This window comes from Lycorma delicatula, chromosome 6 (assembly GCF_047948215.1).
Source record: "Lycorma delicatula isolate Av1 chromosome 6, ASM4794821v1, whole genome shotgun sequence".
NCBI classification, from domain to species: domain Eukaryota; kingdom Metazoa; phylum Arthropoda; class Insecta; order Hemiptera; family Fulgoridae; genus Lycorma; species Lycorma delicatula.
Window position 1 is genome coordinate 37,119,598 of NC_134460.1, and position 27,184 is coordinate 37,146,781.

Below are 27,184 nucleotides of genomic sequence, written 5' to 3' on the forward strand. Positions count from 1 at the left end.
TCAGTAGTCTTAAATATTTCTTTTTAGAAATTTTTGATTTTAAGATAATTTTAAAATATGAACAGGAGTAAATTCATTTAAATCTTTACTGATTAAAATAAATTTCATTTCGGTTTTTTTTTAAAGAAAATAATTAAATAAGAGAGGCGATGATAATCATCTCTGACTTTATCAACTGGAGGAAATAAATTGGAAAACAAGAAAACGCTAAAAAACATTTACTCTTATAACAAATTTTACTTAATATAAAAAAATTAGATGACTATTTTGTTATTAAACTATTTTTATCAATAGACATTACAGCAATAATATAAAAAGATCTGATGTGGACACTACATGACTACCTTGTACACCTATTAAATATCATATACACATTTTTTTGAAATGAAAAGTACATAAAATTTTGTATCATTAATAACTTCTGATATTTTTTATTTTTTTATTTATTGTTATAATTGAATTATTATTTACGTAATTTTTTTTACAATCAGAGGTTAATAATTATTCATAAATAATATATTTAAATTAAAATAAAGAAGTTAAAAAAACCGAAGATCAAGTCTGATTCGAACCGATCGAACCAGAATCGGATGTACCAAATATATATTAAAAATATTTCATTAATTAAAATTTTATTTGACTATAACTCTGGAACCAATGATAATAAGTACCACTTATGATATACCGTTGAAAAGCTCTCAATGAGGGCTTATTGCTATAGTTACGAAAAAGTTCAAAATCTAAATTTTTGGATTTTGGGCTTTTTGGATACTTTTGGTTCAGTCGATTTCAATCAAAAGAGAAGGTGCACAACTAGATGTTACAACAGTGCTAAATCCAAAATTTCAACATCCTACGGCTAATTGTTTTTGAGTTATGCGATACGTACAGACGTCACGCCAAGTCAGGGATAGTAAAAATGGATATTTACGTTGAAATCTGAAAACCGGAATTTTTCGCGATCACAATACTTCCTTTACTTCGTAAAAGGAAGTAAAATGTAAACAGATTCATAAAAAAAAGTAAATCAAAGAAGGATTATTATTTTTTAGGTATTGTTTCTTTGTTAATAATTACACTTGTCATCAACATTTTCGGAACAGTTACGTTAGTTAGCGTTTTGAAATACTTTGTATGCTGAAACAGAAAATGTAATCAAAACTGCTTTATCACGTCACATTTTTCAGTTATTTTTGTTTAAAGATCACTGGTGTATTGTGGTGTATTTGATGTAAATATAATTATATATTTTGTTTATAAACTTATATATTATAATATAATTATACAATTATGACAACTGCTATTTCTATATAACACATGCCACTGGGTTTTCTTCAAAATGAAAAAAAAAATATTTGTCTAACCAAATGTTCCTTCGGCTATGAGAGCGACTCCTCATGAAGACAATTTACCTATTCCTACAGCCTCAGCTTACTGGCAGGAGATTTCAGATTGTGAAGACTGTTTTAAAAATACTGCGGCGGCAAAAGATTAAAAAGACGATTATTTCATATCAGAAAAATTAAATAGTGAACCACACCTCATTCCACAAGCGGAACTTAACGATTTGTTTCTTGAGTTATATTTATCAAAACAGCATGCAAAACTTTTAGGTTCACGCTTAAAGGAGAGAAATTTATTGAATAAGGATAATAAAATTTCATATTTTACAAACAGAAATAAAGACCTCATGAAATATTTCACTACGAAAGATCTGTTGTGTTCCTGTTGCGATGTAGAAGATTTGATGTCTACTCTGAGTATTGCTTATAATGCTGACGATTGCCGGTCGTTCACTGATTCGTGAAAAACAAATTTAAAAGCAATTCTACTGCATAAATCAAACAAGAATTCTTCTCTACCTATACTGCATACCGTTGAAATGAAAGTGACATATGAAAGTATGTCATCATCTTTTAAAGCAATCAATTACGACACTCACTGATGGACCTCAAAGTTTCGGTCTTCTTGTCGATCTGGAAGGTGGCTTCACAAAATACTGCTATTTCTTATGTTTATGGGACAGTTGTGCTACAAATGAACATATATTATTAAGGAGTGGCAAAAAAGAGATACTTTCACTCCTGGACAAAAGAATATTAAATATGTTCCTTTAGCCAACCCTCACCATGGTGTTTTGCCACCTTTACATATACAATTAGAGTTGATGAAGAATTTTGTCTAAGCACTGTATAAAGAAGGAGACGGATTTTACTAAAGAAATGTTTACTAAGTTAAGCGATGTTAAATTAAAAGAAGAAATGTTCGTTGGACCTGATATTAGAAAATTACTCAATGATGAACATTTTGACAAATAGTTGAATAACGTAGAGCTAGCGATATCGAAGTCATTTAAGTTCATTTAAGTTCATGGTTTTCTTGGAAATAAAAAAAAAACCAGAAAATAGTGACTTTTTAGTACAAAATCTTTTTTTTGAATTATAAATATTTAGGCTGCCGAACGTCATTAAAAATTCATTTTTTGCATTCCCATCTTGACCTTTTCCCAACAAATTTGGGTGCTGTGAGTGATGTTTATAGTATAATAAATTAGAAAATTTATTATACTATAAACTTGGTGTTTCAAATTTAATATTATTAAGCAATTCTGAAGGGTGTGTAACAAAAAACTGAAAGGTAATAAAGAAAAACTGACTTTATTTTCAGATTCACCACACAAAAGAAATTAAAATTCAACTGATGTTTCTGTTCTGAATTTGTTTTTCTAATTTGTAGATTAGTGTTATTATTTCTTCTTTGATTTATTAAATTACTTCATTACCAAGACAATGATTGTTTAACAATCTAACCATTAAAGTTTAAGTAAAAAAAAAAAAAAAAATAATAATTTTTTTATCAACAAATTTTCTTGTTTTGTTTGTCCAAGTGTTTTTGTTTTTCAATTTCCTTCAATAATCGTTTAGCATACATATTTTTTTATAAGTAATGAACTGTAGTAGTTCACTCGATTGTTGTTCATAATATTAGTGTCAGTTCTTTATTGATCGTAAGTTACAATTTCTTCCACTTTTAGTATTTATCGAATAATAAATAATACGTAAAGAAGTAAGGTTGTAATCTAAAATATTAATTTATAACCGGATATTATATTCTATTTATTCTTTTGAAAATTCATTCTCATCAACATCTGAAAACCTTTTACACTTGATATTAGTTTCTATTCAATAGAATTCATTTTAAATTTTCTTGTTCCATTTATCTTTTTTAAGATATTAATTTTAATTAAATATCATTTTATTAAAAAAAAAAAAAAAAAAAAAAAATACTGAGTTTACGAAAGAACTAATTTCACATTTTTCAACGTTAAGAGAAAATTATAAATATAGAATTTTCCTTTACTAAAAATAGGTTTTACAATTTTTTTATGAACAAAAAAAATCCTAGATATATAGATTGATTCACGAAGAATGTAACAGACTTAAGATGTTCTACTCGTGAAAATAAAGAAGAAATTTCATATAAATATTCTGAAACGCTTCGTTAGTAAAAAATTTCACTTTAATTTCTGGGCCTTCAGTAAAATTAAGCCAGACTATAGTCTTTGGGAACCAAATTAAAAGGTAATAAACCTTACAATAATATGACCTGAAAAATTGAAAAGAATCTCTCAGAACTGTTTTTTAATAGTTTTTATAAATCTAGGGTAAAAAAATAAAAGACTGGAATTGAGAAACACGTTATAAGAATTATACTGTAATGTTTTATTATTTTATTTTTGATTCCTGAGTAGTCAAATAATTTGTTACGCAAAATGTTGACCTACTATGATACTTTTACTACAAAGTAGAAAAAACAAGTTAAATTTAAAAAAAAGAGAAAAAAACAAATAAAAATATACTAGAGGAAGGAAACGAATTTATTGATTAATTAACGAATAATAAAATATAAAATAATAAATTAATCGGTAAAAAAGTTCAGTTTTATTTTTTTTTTTACTTTTTATACAAAACTTTAATGTTATTTCCTATAAAAACTAAAACTTGGCTTAAATATTATTTAAAAAACAAGTAAGTAATTATAAAATTTGTTGGAAATTTAATTTGCATTAATTAATAACTTTATTTTTTTACTTTGATGAAATTATTCAATTAATAAGAACAAACTTCTTAACTCTACAAATGAATTTTCTAAACTTTTAAAATAATTAATCTTTCATAAAATCATTACAGAATGAAATCAATTCAAATATAAAATTTAAATAATTCAATAATTATTATGGATTTTCTATATAGGTAGGAAACTATCAAGATTAAAACAATAAATTAAATATTTCAGTAACATAAGAATGACTTTCTCATGGCAAATTCCATATAAGCTATCAAATTTAAGAAAATTTCCCATTGTTTTTACAAAAGGAAAAATTTATAAAGTAGATTACCGTTTAACCTAGACAGTGATACGGTTACTTATAATTATTGAATACTGACAAAATAAAAAAATGTACCTTCTGAGATAATCGGTTTCTCTTTCTATAACAGTTAAGATCCTCAGTGAACCTGTAAAAGAAACGTAATATTTATAGTTAATGTTGTAAGACAGATTTTTAATAATTTTAGTTAATCAGTTTTTAACGCGGTAATTTTTAAAGTATTAGTAAATCTTTATGTATGTAAAATGTTCATTCTCCATTTTTCAAATTTTATCTATTAAAATAACAGAAAAAACGGACTAAGTGTCCTGAAAAATTATTAAACCTACGATCGAAATTTTATAAAATAATATTGTTTATTCTTTTAAATAATTTTTGCTTCTTTAAGTAATTATTTCTAAAATATCATTTCGACTATCAATCGAAGAAGTCAATGTATAAGGAAAATAGTACATATTAAGATGCAAACATGAACTTACAACATAATTGTTTCTGTAGTATGTAATGGAAATATGTATTTGTGAGGAAATTTTTGACCACGTATACAATAGTTCAATAGAATAAAAAAATATATATGTGTGAGGATTAGCAGGTTAGCAGGTGAGCTTTGATAACCCACCGGGTCTGTCTAGGAGTGAACGCGTCTTCCCAAATCAGCTGATTTGGAAATCGAAAGTTCCAGCGTTCAAATCCTACTAAAGATAGTTACTTTTATACGGATTTGAATACTTAATCGTGGATACCGGTGTTCTTTGGTGGTTGGGTTTCAATTAACCACACATCTCAGGAGTGGTCGAACTGAGACTGTACAAGACTACACTTCATTTACGTATCAACCTCATTCATCCTCTGAAGTAATACCTGAACGATAATTTTCGGAAGTTAAACAGGAAAAAAAGAAAGGAGAGGTGAGCTTTGGTGTAAATAAAAGTGTCAGAGATGTTAAGATGCTAAGGGGTAAATCTCTTTCTTTATATGTATGTTTCTAGTTTAGTTAGAAAACTGATAGATTTTCATTAAGATAAGAATAAGAAATAAAGATCAAACGGAATCGTGCGAGTGGCAATAGATAAATGACAATTTGAAGAAAACATACTGGTAACAGTTGACAACTTGTTTATAAATAAAAAATAAATTTGATTATCAAAGATATCAAGTAAGATTCTAAATAGAAGTGTTTAAAAAGTATATTATACAGATTTATATTATGTATATAAAAATACAATTCTTATTATAATTTTAAGAAAGCCGTATTATAAATTTGTAAGTTTTTTTATCGTGGAAAAAAAATGTTGTGAAACAAAACGATAATATGATTTTTCATGTTTTATGTAACTTACAGTGATTTAGACATTACCGTTCATTATGACGATAAGTTCTCTCTTAATTCGACAACTTTTACTTGATTCTTTTATACAAGCTAGAATTTGTGACCTTCTAGCAGCTGTTTATTGCTAACCGTACATCCGTTTGATCAACACCTGGCCTGGAGAGTTCTGTTGGAACACAACAAAGAGTATTAACACGCAGCTCATACTGAATCTCTCCGATCGTCTAAACAAGGGCAACAGTATTTAAAATGGAAGCTCAATTATGTACTGTAGCGAGCATCGTTTTCCATTCTAATAGATCCTTTGAGAAAGTACATAACACATGCATTATAAAACAAAATAAGAAATGGGTCCGTATAAACGATGAAAAAGTTAAGTAGGATAAGCGATCAAGAAATGCAATTGATACTTATCTCTTTGTAGCAAAGGAAGATGATTAAAACCTGGAATTAATCGAAATTGACAAAAAAGAATACCTTCGATTAAAAATACCTTTCCATTTAAAAATTGAATAAATTCATGGATATAAAATTTGAAATCAGTAATTTTATGTTAAATACTATTTACCTTTCTTAGCTTCGTTCTTTTATCATATGTCGACGTGTTTCGGAACCACTCCATTGTCAAAAGATCAATAAAAGAATGAAGCTAAGAAAGGTAAACAGTACTCAACGTAGAAATTATAGTGATCTTAGCAAAAAAGATAATAATAATTATTTTAATAACAACAATTTCAGTTAGTTTACTTAATTCGTCAAATCATCGATCATACAATTCGATTAACACTGTTGAACAAAAAGCATTGATATCACTCCTCAAAAACGTTTCCAATGTAAAAAAGGAGAACGCCAGACTTAATATCTTTTACGAAATTGCACTACGACAAAAACTAATGATATGATCGCAGTAATCCAGTACTTTACTCCGAACCAGAATGTCTCAATAAATGTTTAGGATTGATATATTTAGCACTGAACGACTAATGGGAAATGTTGTTGGTGTAGGGCAATCTGAAAAATTTGATTGCAATGCTCTCGTACTCGAAATAGCTGGCGTCCCACCTTTGAAAAATTTGATACGATGTGGTGAAGAATTCCGCTGTAATATTATCAATTACCTTTAATATAACTGTTACGTCACTTACAATTGCCGTCTAAAACGTTTAAAATTATAAATAATATAAAGATTTAAAATATAAAAATGGGTACTAAGAAAAACTCCATCACACTAAATTGCCTAGGATTTGCAGATGACCTCGCTCTTTTAGCAAATAATATTCAAGAAGCCAAAACACAAATCATGAGCCTTCAAAACCTAGCACAAAAGATAGGTCTTCATATCCCTTCGAAAAAAATGAACTAATGGCCATAGATTCTCTGGTAATAAAGCACATTACGGTAAACAATCAGAAAATTGAAATAGTAAAACAATTTAAATATCTAGGGGAAATAATAACTTATAATTTAAATGAAAAAGTGACATGGCAAAACAGGACAAATAAAATGATTAAATCCCAAAAATTAACTTGGTCAACATATAACAAAAAATGCCTTTCTGCTAAAACAAAACTTAAATATTATAAAACTGTAGTTCAGCCAGAAGTCACCTACGGAAGCGAGACCCTTTTCAAAATCACTCAGAAAAACCGAATTGATAAAACTCTGAAAATAGAGAGGAGAATTCTCAGAACGTTTATCAATAAAAAACACCAAAAAGAAAGCCGATGGTGGATTGTGCCAAATGAGGTGGTGTATCGAGAAATAGAGCCTGTTACTGATACTATGCTGAAAAAAAGAATCTCTTTCTTTGGTCATCTCATAAGGACACCGGAATCAAGACTGTTAAGAAATATCATTGAAAAGCTCTGGTTCCAAAAGCTAGAAGTAGGATGGATCAAAGAAATTAGAGAAGAGATGAAAGAATTGGGAATTTCCCTGACTGACCTACAGAATAAAACTAGAAAAATTACAAAGCTAAAAGACAAAAGCATTAGATTTAAACAAAAGACAGACAAACGACAAAATACAACGAAGAGGGTGTTTACGGATGAAGAAAAGAAAGCAAGATCTGAAGGGATGAAGAAATACTGGGCAACTCGGAAGAGTAAAATATCACGCTTTTCTCAGAAAAGATCCAACTAAAATTGACTTAAGTGGTCCCATGTTGGCCGTAAAAGCATAATAATAATAATATAAAGATTTTCTAATAACACCATATACAAAGTTATATGAGATCAAGATAATATCTTTCGAGATTATAGAAATTCATCAAAATTTGTATCAGTTAAATCATTTATAGTACAAATAAAAAAAATATACTTAGAACTTACACCACCCGAACTTGTCGCTATTTCATTATGTTGTTTCATAATCAGAAACACATTAATTACTGGAAATTATATTTTTCATGTTTAATAATTTTTATTTTAGCTCTTTCTTAACTTCCGACTTTTCTCAGAGTTTAAATACTAATTTCTTGTACGTAATATACTAAATTAATACTATTACAGAGAAATTACGCGATTTAATAATTCAATACTTGATCTAATACTTAATTCAAAGACTATTTTTTAGAAGTTATGACCGAATGTTTCATGGGAGTAACCGGCGAAGTCGTTAAATGAAAACTGTAATCTGAGATACTGAAGAGGGAGTATCTTGTTTATTGGTTTAATTTTTATTGGCTTTTCTATCCTGATTACCTTATTTATCCGAGTACATCCGGACTTTTTTTTCTTGGAATTGAAAAGAAAAAATAAGAATGAGGGGCTTACTTTAATTATCCTTGCCTTTAGCAAGGATAATTTATGTAAAGTATACGTTTTCTTAAAAGTATCTAAATTCAATCGCATAAATATAGTTACATTAGACTCTCTTTTATCAGTTCCAGATACCGCTTGTACAGAATACATATTTAATTAATAACATCCTGTTCATATTATCGATAGGAACGAAGTTACAGTATTTTAATAAAACTGATTCATTCTGTATAGGCTGCATACGGTTCTATTGACACTACAGTAACAGTATCAGTTACACATCGACGACTTGTCTATTCGCCATACTCATTGTACTGTTTGTATACGTGGACGGTTATGTGGATTTTTATCTGTTTAGTTTAATATTTTTACCGTAGTAACCGGCTAGGGCGTTAAATGATAACTGTAAACTGAGGTACGGAAGACGAAATATCTTTTTGATTGTTTTATTTTTTATCGGCCTTCCTATTCAGGTAATATTTTTACCGTAGTAATCGGGGAGGGCGTTAAATGATAACTGTAATCTGAGATACGAAAGTGGACAAGTTTTATTCATTGGTCTAATTTTTATCGGCTTTTCTGAATACATTATATTGTTACCGTGGTAACCGGCGATGGCGTTAAATCATAACCGTAGTCTTAGATACGGAGAAGGACAAGTTTTATTCATTGGTTTATTTTTCCTATTCAGATTTTATTGTTACCGTAGTAACCTGCGAGGGTGTTAAATGATAACTGCAATCTGAGATACGGAATGGAAATGTCTTGTTCATTGTTTTAATTTTTATTGGTTTTTCTTTTCTGATTACCGTATTTATTGGAGTACCACTCGGACGTTTTTTCTTGAAATTCGTGAGAAAAATGAACGATGCAGGGCATAATTGAAACATAGCCTTTAGTCAGGATGATTTATGTAAAGTAAACGTTTTCTTAGAAGTGTCTTAGAAGTATTTACTTATTTTTTTATCATATCTGTTGCACTTTAAAATACCGGTATATACTGGATTTTTTTTTAGATTTTCTCTCCGGAAAATCGAGATGGGGAGCTTATTTGGCGATGGGGGGTACAATAATAAATTCGGTATATCGGTCCTAAAGTTTTAATGGGACATTCTGGTTCGAAGTAAAGTATTGGCGTACTGCAATGATATTGTCGCTTGTTCCGCGACTCGATCAGGATATTGAGAGGTTGTTGATAATTTAGAATGTTTGTGTAATTATAGTTTATTGGCTTAAAATCTTCTAAATTACAACCAGGCAAATTTATAATAATAACAATGATGACAATTGCAATAATGATAATAATAATAATACAGTTAATTAACACAAATAATAATACAGTAATTACAACTACAGTAGTAGCCAGGATAATAGTAGTAAACGACAATAATGTTACATGTCAATAACATAAACAACAAAGTACCTGACATAATATATCATGAATACAGTAAGTAAGACATATAAACAGACCAAAATAGATAACGAAATCAATCAAAGGATAACACTCAAAGTATTACACATCAAATAGTAATAGTAAATAGTAAATACAGATTACATACACACAAGATAATCGTTCAGAATTTATTCCAGGTAGATAAATATAAAACTAGACCCATTAACAAAAGAAACCGCTAGTCTTACACTGCTTAACCACTCGTCTTATATTAACAATCTTATAAAATTCACTTGCAAATCCCTTTTGTTGTCTTTCCTAACAGTTTATAAATGCAGTCTATTTAATTACTCCTTTCACTTATACACTTATAGTTTTACTGTAAATCACCGATAGTATTTCTTGTATAGTTGGATTTACTCGTGGCGTCACCTTACTCGAATCGAACTGGATTCAGGACTCTCCTTGCTGAACCGACGTCTCACAGACTCACCCTGTGACTCTCCTCGCTGGACTCTTCGTACGTCTCGCTGGACTGGTTCGCAGACTCCGCTGAATCCACACGATTGCCCTTACGGGACTGACGTCGTAACGCCTCGCAGACTGGTTCGCAGAACTCCACCTAACTGATTTTTAGCTGGTCTTCCAGAGCTATTTATACAGCTAGCTTCTTTACCTGTCGGACCGGACCCAAGTCGAAGCGTGAAAACAGTCGACCGAGTTTTTTTGTTCCTATGAATTCCAAACCTGGTCTCTTCTCACCGTACAACAGGTGATCATTGTGTGTCAGCGGGCAGTATAACAAAGGACGATTAATGGACCTTTACTTAAAAAAAGGGTTCTCCTTTTTGTCTCTTTCTGGTTTCTTCAAATTATTATATTAATTATAGTTCCATATTAATTGGTAGGAATCCGTTACTTAGGCTCGCTATACCGGTCTTGTTACACTATCAATAGTTTTTGTTGCAGTGTAATTTCGTAAAAGATACTAAGTCTGGCGTCCTCTTTTTTTATAGCAGAAATGTTTTTGATGAGTGTTCATATTACTACTTCTTTCTGTAATATTTATTACTGTAATATTATAAAATAATATAATATAAATATTAAGAATATATATAATATATTTATTTGTATTCTAGATGAATTTTAGACTCGTACAAGTCAGAGTATTTTAATACAGATCTTGTTTCGTTGCAATAATAAAATAAATACAAAATTTTTTTAACGTACAATAATTTTTCAATACCAGTATAAATAGTATTACAAATTACACAGCACTTTATTTACTGCAAATTTTCATGATAAATATTTATTATAATACTTCATTTTCAAACAATTCAATTTATTCCTTACTTTTTTCATCTTAAAGAAAACAAACAAAAACAAAAAGAAGAAAATAAAGTCATTGCAAGAAATGTTTCGAAGAAAAAAAAAACAATTTATTACACGATTTCTCATGAAATGTCGATAAATCAATAATAAATTTACTTATTGGAAAGGAAAGAAACATAGTTACAAAAGAAACAAAAGTTACAAAGGTTTTATAACAAAAATATTAAATGAAGCATGATTTTCAATTATTCTTTCTTTCTGTGGTTTTATTTTTTAATCTTTTTTATTATAGACCGTAACTGAATTATAATAAAACAAAAAGTTCAAAATTAATATCAATTAAATTAACCGTTCAACGTTGAACGGTTACTTAAATGAACTTGTAAATGGAAAGTATTTATAAACCATTTAAAAAAAAAAATTCTAAAATTAGAGCGTATTTCGAGAATTAAATAATCATCGACAGAAAGGGAAAGAAATACATTAATGTAAAAAAATACAGAATATGAATTGATATTTAAAAAAATAGCTCTCAAGAGCTTTTCAACGATATATCAGAAGTGGTACTAATTTTCATTGGTTCCAGAGTTATTGCCAAATAAAATTTTAATTAATAAAATATTTGGATCTTACAAGGGGATGGCACATCGGTTCGAATCAGACTTCATCTCCTTCCTTTTAATTTAAATATATCGATTTTTTTTTTGTCTTCATTCATTTGACTAGTTTGATATAGATCTCCAAGATTCCCTATCTAGTGCCAGTCGTTTCATTTCGGTATACCCCCTACATCCTCATCTCTAAAAATTTGTTTCACGTATTCCGAATGACTGCTTGCACAATCTTTCCCATCTACATGTCCCTCCAATGTCAAAGCGACTATTCAAGGATGCCTTAATATGTGGCCTATAAGTCTGTCTCTTCTTTTAACTATATTTTTCCAAATGCTTCTACCTTCATCAATTTGCTGCAACACCTCTTCATGTACTTTTCCTCATTGTCACTTTATTCACCCATATAATTTTTAACATGCTCCTATAGCACCACATTTTAAAAGCTTTTAATCTTTTCTTCTCACTCCGATCGTCCAAGTTTCACTTACATATAATGTAATATTACATTATTTTTGAAAGTATATGTTTTCCTGACGTTTAAATTAATTTTTGATGTAAACAAATTATATTTCTGACTGAAGGCTTGTTTAGCCTGTGCTATTCAGCATTTTTATATTGATTTTTCTTTAAATATTGATTTGTCAATAATTATTAACCTCTGATTACAAAAAAAAATTTCGATAAATATTAATTCAATAATAACAATAGAAAAAATATCAGAAGTTATTAATGAAATAAAATTTTAGGTATTTTTAATTTTAAAAAAATGTGTACATGTAATTTATTAGGCGTACAAGGAAGTCATATGGTGTCCAAATCAAAATTTTTCACGCAATTTAATGTCTCTTAGAGGTACAATTAAGTAAATATGATATCCACTTAACTATATGAAGTTGAAAGCAAAAGACCCTTTCTTTATTATTCTTGTATTAATTAGTTGTGACTGGATAGCATGTTTGTATGACAGGAGAATATATTTGGACGATTTCATTCAACGCTGGGGAATAATAAGTCTACCCTTTTTTTATTAGAATAATGAATTTGCAATTTTTAAACAGATTTTTGTAATATATAATCTTATTAGTACAGAATTTAGGCCACCTGTATAAAGTGTTGTAAAACTATTAAGATAGATAAAGTATACAGCTTTTAAAAGTTATAAAAAAAATAATCAAGCATTATTAAAATATAATTCCATTGAAACAATAACGAAATAAAATTACAACACTGTAGACTTAGGTCCAACTTATAGGGTTCATATTGTCGATAGGTGAAATTAGAAATGAGATGTAGCTTCGAAACCATTGCGTTTAAGGTAAAATGTTAAAAATATCTTAGATTTACGTACTGTTTCCAAAAAAAATTATAAAAGTAGGGAATTTCCATTAAAATAAATTAATGTGATTTTAATTTTGAGAAAGGAGAGAAATTTCAAATATGCCAATATGGTATTTTATTGCAATCAAAAATCAGTTCAAAAATAAGATTCTTTGTAGTTTTTTCTTTTTACGAGTTCTCAATGGTAATTCACATAATATTCTGTTATACAGCAGTTGAGTAACAAAAATTTTGTATTTTTAAAATTAATAAAATTTCTCTTAGTTTTCTTTTAACATGTAGATCTTGGGTAAAAATTATTTCATTTAACCATTGTTGACAGATTGTATTAACCAAAAGACATGGTGAACAAGTTAATTATATTTTCATAATTTATTAATGTTTTGTAATTAATTACTAGATAAATTGTTATTCACATTATTTTAAAGATTTAAATTTATTTTAAGAATAGAAATTTAAATTTGTAATTTGAAGAATATATATTTTTTTTCTGTAAATAAGAAGATTATGGAATAAATAAATAAATTTATCTCGTTTGGCAGGTTTAAATAAACTGCAGGTAAAAAATAGGATTATAAAAAAATTAACTTTGAAATTAAATTTTAATTTATATGGATGAAAAAAAAAATATTAATTTTATTTTAAATCCGATATTATTTTTTTTTGAAACTCTTACCGAATATAAATGCTTCGATAAAAGGTAGTAGAACGCAAGGTACGATAAATTTGCTCTCTTTCTCGGAGCGAAGGAGAAGTTATTAGTTTGCAAAGGATGGTTTAAGAGTCCTCCCACGCACTATGACTGAGCTAAGGATTCTTATCTGACCAGTAAAGACCGCAAATTTAACCCGTTCAAGCGACTCTTATCAGTAACAAGCATCAACTCTATCATAAATATTTTTTTTTATTTATTACAAGTGTGTATGTAGGTATTTTTGGATGTGTGTTTGTGGTTGCAAATACTAATGGTTCTTGGCAGTTACATCTATTAAATTTTTTTTTTGTACGAAACAAATAATCCTACTATTTTGCAAACATGATTTTAAAAAAATTTTATTAGAAAATTTTCAACCACAAAAATTCCATACACAAATTCTTCTCAAAACTGACCTATCATTTATAATATTAAGCTTTTCTATAAAAAAATTACTCGGCAATATAACTTTCATTCTTTATTTCTGTTCTCTCTTATTTTTCATACGCAGAAATTGTAATGAATCGTTCACATGTTTAATTTAAATATACATACAACGTTTTAATAAAGTGTGGAAACCATTAAACAACTTTTCAACCATTAAATACAGATAATTGATTAGCATATGTTCCTACCTCAAAACTATCTATTTTTTTCCCCAAGAGTAGAACTCAAAAATTTTAAATAGAAGAGAAAAAATTGTACACATTTAAAAAAAATTGAAAAACGAAATTTTGATATAAAAATTTCAGACTTTGTTAACTATAAAAAAATCTGATGTGGACATCACATGACTTCCTTGTACGCCTATAAATTACATACACATTTTTTTCTACACTTCATTTAAACTTATTTCATTTGAAATTGAGATACGATTCTCAAATTCTTTAATAAAGTTGACAGTTAGTTTAATAAAGTTGACTGAAATATTAGTATTTTTTTAACATAAAATATTTGTAAAATTTAAGTTTTTTAAACATGGCACAGTTGGTATATAATATTATTTACATATAAATAATATTATATACCAAATGTGCCATGTATAAAAACCTTATCTTAGAATATAATCAAAATAAAATGGCAATGTACTTCTTCAATTTGAAATTAAAATTGCATAAAACTATTCCCAGCGTAAAGTATAATAAAAACTATCTAAGGAATTGTTTGGTAAGGTTGTATTTCATTTATTTATATATAAATTTATACGATAATTAATTCAACAATCTTACATGAAATATTAGGATAGAGTAAAAGTCCCTTTATTACTCGTATTACTAGATTAATATTATTCGTACCTTCGTATCTTCATGAGTTACTGATTAACAAATCAGCTTCTGGTGTGTCGTATAAATAAAAGTTAATAATAATTAAACTATTCCGTTTAGAGAACTCCTGCATCCTGGTTACAAATGTCGATTTTGACCTTACGGGGTAAAATATTCAGTTTTTTAAAAATATTCACCCCACCAGGGAGATTGGCAAATGATACATTATAATCGGATGTTGGAAACACGGAACTATTTCGCTCCTCTTCCCTTACAAGGCGACACGGAATGTTTATTATTCCTGAGAGTGTCCTCAGAGTCTTTGGAGAGGCGGAATTGGTGTTTCATATAGGTTCTCTTGAAAACCGTTTTGTTTTTATGAACGTACCAAAACTATAATAAAAGAACGAGAAAATAAGTTTTTGAACAATATATTATGAAGTAATTTTTTATTTATTTAAAAGTAACGGTTTATCTATAAAAATAGATTTAAATTATACCATATGGTTTTTTTCTATACATATGATTAAAAAAAAAAATCATTTAATTTTCCTTTCTATTTTAGATTATAAAAAACAAGAGTAGGTTGATTTTAATTAATTATAGGGTTGATTTTAATATCTGTTAATAATTAAACCTTGTACAAATTAAATACAAATTTATTTTTAAAAGGTTAAATTAATTACGGACTTATTTTTGAAAAATCAGCAAGAACGGAACATATATTTCAAGAAATGTATAGTAGTGATCAGCAAGGAAGGTAGCGAAGTCAGACAGTCATACCTCCAACGAAAAAAAAAAACAATCGATTCCGAGAAAAAATTACTTTTAGTGAAATCAATTCCGGAACTCAGAGGCAACTTTCCCTGAAGTCAAATCAGTATAAATATTCTCATTTTTGTTTTAATTTGTTACATATTTTCTTCTGGTCACCTCTTTCCACCAGTTAGATTTTTTTTGTACGGTCCTTGAGAAATAAATCGATAATTAGTGACATATTAGGTCGACATTTTGAAATTTACACAAACTATACAAAACGATCGGTTAAACAAAGCACATCGAGCATACAGTAACTAATCAATTTTTAAATACAATAAACACGGTTCAAAATAACTCTCCATAAATACACAGCTGACACTAATATATTACGATATACGTAACTCCGGTCTAATACGAGTACATAAAACATTTTAGTAAATAGCAAAGCAACGGAACGTGTTATTAATCGAGTGTGACTTTATTTGAACTTTAGCAACGACCTATTGATTTGAACTTTACAGAGAAACAAATACTTAGATTTATCTTGATTTGTTAGCAATAATATACAAATAAACTACTTAGTAGTAATAAATTCCATTTGATAACGTTATCAAGGGCATTTGATAACGTAGACTGGAATAAAATTTTCAGAATTTTAAAGAGTTTAGGTTCAGGTATAGAAATAGAAGAGCAATTTCTAACATTGACAGGAACCAAACTGCAACAGTAATGATCTAAGAACATAAGAAAGAAGCCGTAATAAAAAAGGAGTCCGATAATGATGATCACTATCCTCGTTATTTTTTAATCTTTACACAGAACAAACAGTTAATGATGTTAAAGAACAATTTAGATTCGGAGTGTAATTTAGTACAAGAACAATTTAGTACAAGGTGAAAAGGTAAAGATGCTACGATTTGCTGATATAGTAATTCTAATTGAGAGCAAAAAACATTCAGAAGAAAAAAGAATGGCATGAATGAAGTCCTACGCTAGAACTACCGCATGAAAATAAACAAGAACAAAGCGAAAACAATAAAATGTAGTAAAAATAATGTACATGGACCACTGCATATAAAAACAAGAGAAAATATTACGGAGATAGAAGAATTTTGTTATTTGGGAAGTAGAATTACTAAAGATGGACGAAGCAGGAGCGATATAAAATGCCGAATAGCATTACCTTAACACAATGGTTTCGAAGCTACATCTCATTTCTAATTTCACCTATCGACAATATGTACCCTATAAGTTGGACCTAAGTCTACAGTGTTGTAATTTTATTTCGTTATTGTTTCAATGGAATTATATTTTAATAATGCTTGATTATTTTTTTATAACTTTTAAAAGCTGTATACTTAAACATTCTTAATAGTTTTACAACACTTTATACAGATGGCCTAAATTCTGTACTAATAAGATTATATATTACAAAAATCTGTTTAAAAATTGCAAATTCATTATTCTAATAAAAAAAGGGGTAGACTTATTATTCCCCAAATATATTCTCCTGTCATACAAACATGCTATCCAGTCACAACTAATTAGTACAAGAATAATAAAGAAAGGGTCTTTTGATTTCAACTTCATATAGTTAAGTGGATATCATATTTACTTAATTGTACCTCTAAGAGACATTAAATTGCGTGAAAAAATTTGATGTGGATACCATATGACTTCCTTGTACGCCTAATAAATTACATATACACATTTTAAAATATTAAAAATACCAAAAACTTTATTTTATTAATAACTTCTGATATTTTTTTTATTGTTATTATTGAATTAATATTTATCGAAATTTTTTTTTGTAATCTGAGGTTAATAATTATTGACAAATCAATATTTTAAAAAAAATCAATATAAAAATGCTGAATAGCACAGGTGAAACAAGCCTTCAGTCAGAAATATAATCTTTTTACATCAAATATTAATTTAAACGTCAGGAAAACTTTTTGAAAGTATACGTTTGGAGCGTAGCTTTATATGAAAGTGAAATTTGGACGATCGGAGTACTTGAGAAGAAAAGATTAGAAACTCTGAAATGTGGTGATATAGGAGAGTGTTAAAAATCAGGTGGGTGGATAAGGTGGACAAATAAAGAGGTATGCGGCAAATTGATGAAGATAGAAGCATTTGGAAAAATATAGTTAAAAGAAGAGACAGACTTATAGGCCATATATTAAGGCATCCTTGAATCGTCGCTTTGATATTGGAGGGACATGTAGATGGGAAAAATTGTGCAAGCAGTCAACATTTGGAATATGTGAAACAAATTTTTAGAGATGTAGGATGTAGAGGGTATACCGAAATGAAACGACTGGCACTAGATAGGCAATCTTGGAGAGCTGCATCAAACCAGCTAAATGACTGAAGACAAAAAAGAAGTAATAAAATAAAACCTACTGACCAACAAATTTTTTTTTTTATCCGACTGTAGCACGCAAAAGAATGCTATTATGTATTTTACACTATATGCAACATTGATTCTATATATGTATGCTATAAAAACATTGCTTTTTCACCTTCGTCGGTTGCCAGAAGACTGGACGATCTACACATGACTGTCAAGATGCAGCAGTTTAACAGCAATGTTAAACAGATTTGAGAATCAGTGGGGCCTCTAATAATATCAATGATATTTGGAATTCTGTATAGAAAATCAACGAAATCTAACGTATTTTGAAAAAAAAAGTGTATTGTGGTTTTATTACATCAACTGATCAGTGAACTGATTCATTAGTTTGTTTTTGATTTTCAGTAGTGATTTGATTACTGGATGATCATTCTGTGGTATATCGCTCTGGTAATATTACTCGTATTTGTTTGATTTTTAAATTGTTTTTGTAAAATTAAAGTATTTATTTCTATGTGCTAGTTTTCTAGTATGAATATAAATCTGTTTTTACTTCCCTGTACGAAGTAAAGAAAGTACTGTGATAGCAGAAAATTTCGGTTTTCAGATTTCAACGGAAATATCCATTTTGACTATCTCTGAATCCAGTTTGATTAGTTTCGTCGTGACGTCTGTACGTACGTATGTATTTCGAATAACTCAACAACGATTAGCCGTAGAATATTGAAATTTTGAATTTAGGACTACTGTAATATCTAGTTGTGCACATCTCCTTTTGACTGCAATCGACTGGACCAAAAGTATCCAAAAAAGCTTAAAATCCAAAACATTGGGATTTTCGAATTTTTTTTAACTGTTGTAAAAGCTCTCATTGAGAGTTTTTCAAGGATATATAATAAATGGTACTTATTTCTATTTGTTTCAGAGTTATAGCCAAATAAAAGTTTAATTAATGAAATATTTGTATCTTACAAGGGGAAGGCACATCGGTTCCAATCTAACTTAATTTCCTTTTTTAACTTTCTTTTTTTAATTTAAATCTATTGCTTTATTAATAATTTTACACGTTTGATTGTAAAAAAAATACATTAAATAACAATCTAATAACAATAAAAAAATATATGAAAAATATTAGAAGCTATTAATGAAATAAAATTTTATGTACTTTTCATTTTTTTTAAAAATGTGTGTATGTAATTTTATAGGTGTACAAGAAAGTCCACAACAGATTTTCTGAATTTGAACTCATTTCATTTTTTAAAATTGTTTCCTGCAGTTTTTTTATTTGAAATCGTATTTTATTTTTGGTAATTATTTAGTTGAGATGCCTCATTCCGAAATCACAAAAAACATATCAAATTCATTTAAAATTAATATTTATTCATTTAATGATGTATTTTGGGTGTCGGAAAATAGAAAATTAGTAAAAATTTACATAATGATACAAATAACAAACGTGTAAAATTTTGTGTATCTTAATTTTAATTCGCCATAAATAATGAATTCGTGTTTTATAATCACAATACTTCCTTTTAAATAAAATTTCGGTCATATGTCTGAGGAAATGGTGTTTGGAATTTCCATAACGAGGCACATTGCTTCTTACTTCCTTCCATTGACATTCGAGTGTTTGCGGGGTGCCGCACCCGAAATCACAAAAAAACATCTCAAATCGTTGTAAAATCTTTTGAAATGTATTTTAATATGGAAAAGAAGTCTCCAAAAAGTATATATTTGAATACTGATACACTCGATAATGCAGATTCACACACATATAGTGTGTAAATCTGCACTAACTACACTAATCTAATCTTGGTAGTCAAGGTTAGTGAGCGTTGGTTAAGTTTGTTTAAATTTGCCAGAACGTTACAGATATAATTTAACCAAACTTAATCTACGCTCGCTAACCTTACACACATATGTGTGTGTATGTGTGCATTATCGAGTGTATCAATATTCAAATATCCACTTTTCCGACACTTCATTTCAATCATAAAATACATTTTAAAAGATTTTACAACGATTTGATATGTTTTTTTTTTTATTATTATTTCGGGGTGAGGCACCTCAATTAAATATTTACCTTATTTTTTAATTTTATTTTTCCTCTTGTATGGAAAGATATAATTTCTAAGCTACACTCAGCTGCTATTGGTGTCAGAGCAGGACAGGTTTACAACTTTTATAGTAATTTATGTATTTTTTGTTGAATTGCTTTATTAGTGGTTTTGTTTTATTTTATAAACATTTTTTTTATTATCAAAAAAATAAAGAATTAAAAATCTTTACACGATCAGTTAGGAAGTTATTTTGATGGTTAACATTTCAGAATGAAATTTACGTCAAATGTATTACAAGGTTATTTTATTGAAAGCAATTCTTAAAAATAAAACCTCATCACAAGAGAGGTTGGTGGATACACCTCGCATTATATGTTATGATGTAGTGTAATGAGTAATCTAATTAAATATACGTGCAGGGACTAATCTCTCTTTACATCCAAACTGAAATATTATTTATCACGATTCATGAGTAATGCGCATCGTTGTATATATATTGTAATATACATTGTTCATTAGTGTTAAGTATACCAAACAGCTCCGTCTTTGTATAAATAGTAATGCGATATAGTAAAATCTAATCTTTCTATTAATTAAGATCGAATAATTAAAACGAAATTAATCAATTATACAATACAATACATTCTCGACACTCAATAATACGTTATCATGGCAGAACTATTTACGGCCTTATCTAGGTTAAGAGGTATTTCTACCGCTACATGTGGCAATGCCTACACAGGCAAACGCTTGGATAAAATGAAAATATTTTTTAATTTAATAACGAAGTATTTGTATGAAGGCGTAGTTCCTAGTGGAAAAAGTGAAGGCATTTTAGCACGTGTAGAATAAAAATGTAACTACAGAACGGCTCCCTTGGTTTTCATAAAATAGCGATTAAACGACTTGTCTCATTAGTTCAAGCAGCTATGTAATGGCGATTTGAAGAAAACAAAATGGTGGAGGATAGGTGCCATGCTTTTCCAAGGTGAAAAATCTAAATAAGCGAAATTACAAATCAAAATGAATTTGATGCACAGGGAAAATGCTGATAAAAGTTTTAAACGTATCTAGTTTATTTGAAAATTCATATAAGATATTAGCATTTAAACGTATGTTAAATGCAATAAAAAAAAATTATAAGCTATCTGGTATAAGACACAACCGTAAAAAGACTGCCATTACGAATAATAATCATATTATGCCAGCCTCACTAGAAAAGGGAGATGTGTTTTGTTATTCCCGATTACCTTCTTCGTTGAGCCCGAATACTAAAGCTCATTAGCTAGCTGCCAAGGCTACCAAAATATAGCTGATATTCAGCATTTTAAGTCCGCTTGCACTCTGTTCACCTCAGGGTCTAGCTCTGCAATAGTTCATAATTACTTTCAGAGAAAGCAGGCCCTTTTAGAGAGATAGATAGATAGATAGAGAGAGAGAGTGAGAGAGATAGAAAAAGAGAGAGAGAGAGCGAGCGAGAGAGAGAGAGAGAGAGAGAGAGAGAGAGAGAGCGAGCGAGAGAGAGAGAGAGAGCAAAGCGCGCTCTCTCTCTTCTCCTGTCAAGAATCAATCCATTACATTAATTTAAATTGAATCACGGGAAATTCCTTACAGAAATTTCATAAAATTAACATTCAGGAAAAAGAAGACAAAAAAATTGATTATAAGCAAATTGATTATATAACAATTTAAATTATCACAGTTAAGGTATCAAATTCTTTATCTCATTTTATCTCTAGGAATGAGATCGGGAACATACAAGAAAAAAATTGTTCAATTTAAAAAATTTCATATCAAATTTATGCGTTACAGTAAGATCAAAATCTAAATGCAGTAAAGTAAATTTTACCTAAATTTTAATGAACAGATATAATTTATTCGTTGGGAACAATAAAAACCTGTCTTAGTAATGGAAGCTCTTATAAAGGTCAAAATAACTACCATACTTTGTTTAGCATGGACTTAAAGCCCCCTTGTAAGGCCGTATAAGGTCAAAATAATAAAAAAATTTCTTTTAAATTTCATATTATATGTCACGTGGTTGTTAAATCAAAAAGGTTTATGCAGCTTTATAGATAATACATTTTATTATGAAGAGAAATAAAATAAATGCATTAAATATAAGGTAGAATATAAATGAATGGATCTTTAAAGTCCACCTATAATTGCTTGTCTTATAACTAATTCTAAGGTGAACTAAGTCACGTTTCTCGGATAAGAAACATCCCACGTGACGAGAAATTTAATTAAATAAAGGGTTAATCGGAAGTAAGGTGTGGTTTAGAAATTACTTAAGAAATGTCGAATAAATGAAGTCTGCTCTTAACATTAATTCTATTGTTTAAAAAAAAACAGTATTTATTTTACAATATACTACATTAAATTACAGAGCAATTAGTTGGAATGAAAATATACTGCAATTAGAAGAAATTAAGAGCCCATGTCTGAAATCCTTCTTATAATATATATATATATATATTATTCTTTTCTCTTATATATATATATATATATATATATATATATAAAGAACATTCGGGTTTTATTAATTCATATTAAATTTATGAAGCGAGATAAAAGCATTTTGATTGATCAAGTTTAATGAATTGAAATGGTGTAAGCATTTATGAACTTGAAATTTATTCCTCAACAGTTAACATTCGTACACATCCTACATGTGGAGCCCAGAATTTATCTTGATCTTCCAAGGGATAGTCAAAATAATGTTTGTAAATAGTTTTCAGTAGATTCGATAGTGGTTTTCGTTGAATTTTCGTGGTGAATTCTCCGCAAACGTAACAAAAAATATTTGGGAAATTTTTATTCATTGTAAAATTTAAAACGTTTTCATGAATGAAAGTAAACTGAAATATTATATAAGTGATTATCTAGTCAACCAGATTAATCAATGCCTTTACCATAGATTCATTGAGGTTAAAACGTTAGAAGGAAAATCCACATTTGAGATATTTGGAGGAGTTCCACAAGGATCAGTCCTTGGGCCTATACTGTGGAATAATTTTTATGACAAAATTTTTAGATTGGATTATCCCGAGGGGGTTTTTGTTGTTGGATATGCTGATGACATTGCTATCCTAGTAGAAGACAGAGAAGTTAATAACCTAGAGGATAAAGCAAATCAGGCGTTACGAATAATTGATGAATGGCTGGTAGGAAGCATGCTACAGATATCCCCTAACAAATCCTGTTGTTTGGTGTTTCCAGGTAGAAGACCTATTAGAAACCTCAATATAAACATTAGAGGAGAGAGAATTAAGGAGGTCAAAGAAGCAAAGTATTTAGGGGTTCTTTTGGATAAAAGCCTAAGATTTAGCAAACACGTAGAGATGATTTGTACGAAGGTCACTCCTTTGATTAAGGCATTGAGGACTCTTTTCCAGAACCATGGTACACCGAAAATGGTAATAAGGAGACTGATAAATGCGGCTACCACGTCAGCAATTTTATATGCGGCCCCGATATGGGGAGATACAATGAATATTCAGAGAAACAAAACAAAATTAAAAAGAGTACACAGGCTTGCTTTACTGCGTGTAGCCGCGGGATACAGAACAGTGTCATACGACGCGTTGTGTATACTAACGAAGGTTCTACCCATTGATTTACAAATTAAACAAAGAACATTTAGATATAGGGGTATGTCCAAAGATGAGGTTGAACGGCTAATTGATCAAGAGTGGCAGGATACATGGACACACTCTAGAGTTGGGGATTGGACCAGGCGACTTATCCCCAACATAAATATGTGGACTAGTAATAGAATAGGTAATGTAGACTTTTATACGACACAACTGTTGACGGGGCATGGCTCGTTCGGCCATTATCTGTTTAGAATTGGAAAAAGACCTACCCCACAATGTGTGTACTGCCCAGAGACTGATGATGCGGAACACACTGTGTTTGTATGCCCAAGATGGGCTCCAAATAGAAGAGAAATTTCGGACAACGGACTTACACCTGAAAACCTCTTAAATTGGATGGTCTATAGTGACGATAACTGGGATTGGTTCCGTAGGTTTGCCGGGGAAATCTTACGCACCAAGGAAGAAGAGGACAGAAGAAGGGGTTTGTGAAATTAGGGTAGGAGGACAGTCCCTCCGTGGAGGGCCCGTACGCCGTGGTGTGTGGGTTCCTGAGAAGGGGGGGAACTCCTGGGGAGTGTGGACAAATAAAAGACCGAGTCCCGGTTGGCGGTGCCGCTCCTGCGGGTGCCTCGGCGCTTAGTGGGGTCGGTGCCGCTGATTAGAGGCAAAGGCATAATGACCGAGACCCGGTTCCCTGCTGAGGGGATGGGAGGTGGCGTAGCCAAACCCCGTCTCCGAGGCACGGGATTAGAGGCAGGCGAAGAAAATAAAATTAAAGATCCGAGACCGGGGGAGCTAACCTGCCGTGCCGGGTGTACAACAACCGGTGGGCGGAGGACGCTCCCTTAGAGTAAAAGGACACTCTCCCCGACTGAGTATACTTAAATGGATATTCGGTTGGGGAGAGTAGGGGAAAAAAAAAAAAAAAAAAAAAAAAAAAAACTGAAATATTACAGAAATAGTTAGTAAATTATAAAAATAATTAAGTTTTAATTTATAAATACTACTTAATTACTTAAAATATTTCATAAAATTGTTTCACCATGGAGTGCGGCATAACACATTGTGAAACACACACACACACACACACGCAACTTAACAAATCTTGATGTTCAAAAAAATTGTTCATAAAAATAATACCAAAAACTGTTCTGTTATAAAAATCTTTCACTAAATTTATGACATCACTTATGAAACAATCTTTATAATGTATATCTGATAAAACCACTACCCCGACTAAAGAACACAGTAAGTCATACCAGCAACTGAACTCATACTGAAGAAAATTTCACCAAGTTAAATTACTTATTACTTGATTCATTGACATGTCTATATATGTTTGGCTTGGCTTGAAATGACATCAATCAACTTATGTATGAAACATAGATCTATAGCATGCATCACAATATAAATCAGATGTGAATAAGCAAACATACAAAAGTACTAACTTATTTGTATTGTTTATTCCACGAATGATGGAACAAATAAATTTAAAGGGTTGTTACTTAATAACGTTACGTGATGGGTTGTTTCGCAATTCATATTCAGATTCAGCGTACAAAATATTATATAGAACACTTACTTCTTTTTCAGTTCCAAATCTTATGTTGCCAATAGTGGACCAGTGTTATTAGTAGTATTCAAAGATAGTATTATTTTTGCCGGTCTCCGTGGCGCGAGTGGTAGCGCTTTGGCCTTTCATCCGGCAGTCCCGGGTTCGAATCCCGGTCAAGCATGGCATTTTCACACGCTAAAAAAATTTCATTCATCTCACCCTCTGAAGTAATACCTAACGGTGGTCTCGGAAGTTAAAAAAAAGAGTATTTTGGGAATGTGTTTTATCAGACTAATTAAGATATTTGAAGCCATAAGACCATAAAATGGTTTTATTTAATTGGGCTGTTTCTTTTTGATTTGTTAGGGCTTATTGGGACCAAGAACCCTGGAAAGCGTAAAATTTGGGTTTATTGAAGAATATTTAAAATTATTTAATAGAAAACTAAAACAAAGTATAATACATATTGTATCTGCCAGGAAGAAGAGAGAGAAAGAGGGCGAGAGAGAAAGTGATTAGTTCCAAAAATTATATTAACAGTTTACATTCGATTATAGGGTACAGCACATATTTCATCTTAAAGTTCATATAAATAAGATAAGCCTCTGGAAATTACCTATTTTATAAGTCATCCAAGGAGGTGTTGGTCAGACTTAAGAAACTAATTTAGGACATCAAATAAACAAAAAATGTTCATTTGGACAAATACCCTTTCTCTTTTCGTTTTTCTCCTATTACCCGTTTTATTCTTTCAATAAAAATTTATATCTTAAGAACGGATTGAGATATTTTAATGAAATTTTGTATATTTGTATCCAAAAAAAAATTTTTTACAAAATTCATAAGGTTGAATATTTTTACATGACTGCCCAAAGAGGAGTGTAATGTATTTAGTGTGTATGTATGTTTGTTCCACAGTAACAGCTTAACGGTTGAACCGATTTAGGTGTATGACCCTAAGGAGGAGGAAACGCCATACCACGTGTTCTTCCACTATCCGAGATACTAAGGATCTAGGACAGAGCTGCATGGCATACTAGGCAGGGAAGTGATGTTCCAGCCTGAGGAGCTGATGGTGGACATAATGATAGAAAAGAAAACTGGAAGGCGATCGCTACGTATTTGAAAATCATGATGAGAGACCTCCAACCATGGGAGGAGTCACAAAACAATAGGCGGCGTTGGAGAGTGCAGGGCGGACAGGATCGCAAGTGACCGACTAGGGGGTCTCCCGTACATGTGGGGGTCGCCTTGACGTGAAGAGGCCGCGGACACTCCGCTCCCGTATCTGATGGCGTCCGCAGGTAGTAAGTATAAGGTCGTTCGACGATACAGGCGGCGACAAAGGTGATCGACTGGGCTAAGGATACTAGGAGCGGCACATGGAGAACGAGGCGTATTCCCCTATTCATAGCTTTAGATGTAAAAAATGCATTCGGTTCTATTAAGTGGGAATCAATAAATAGGGCATTAGTGGAAAAAGGTATCAGTCCTTATTTAAGAAGGCAGATAGGAGAATACCTCTCAAATAGAGAATGCTTGGTGGAGACGCAGAGTGAGTGCCTACGTTTCAATATTTATGGCGGTGTGCCACAGGGGTCTGTACTGGGACCCTTACTCTGGATACTGGCCTTCGATGGGATATTAAGACTAGACTATCAGGATGGGGTACAAGTAATTGCCTATGCCGATGACCTGGCGATACTCATCAAGGGTAAAACAACTGTCGATGTACAA

At 30.2% G+C, this 27,184-nt stretch overlaps 1 protein-coding gene across 7 annotated transcripts in view; it reads right to left on the reverse strand.

Annotated features, from left to right (window-relative positions):
* Positions 1 to 27,184, reverse strand: part of LOC142326990 (uncharacterized) — a 201,380-nt gene that overhangs the window by 114,031 nt on the left and 60,165 nt on the right. For all 7 annotated transcript variants that reach the window (XM_075369725.1, XM_075369732.1, XM_075369730.1 and 4 more), the window contains exon 2: positions 4,466 to 4,517. In XM_075369725.1, the coding sequence (XP_075225840.1) occupies positions 4,466 to 4,517 (52 nt within the window). The remainder of the gene's footprint in view (positions 1 to 4,465; positions 4,518 to 27,184) is intronic.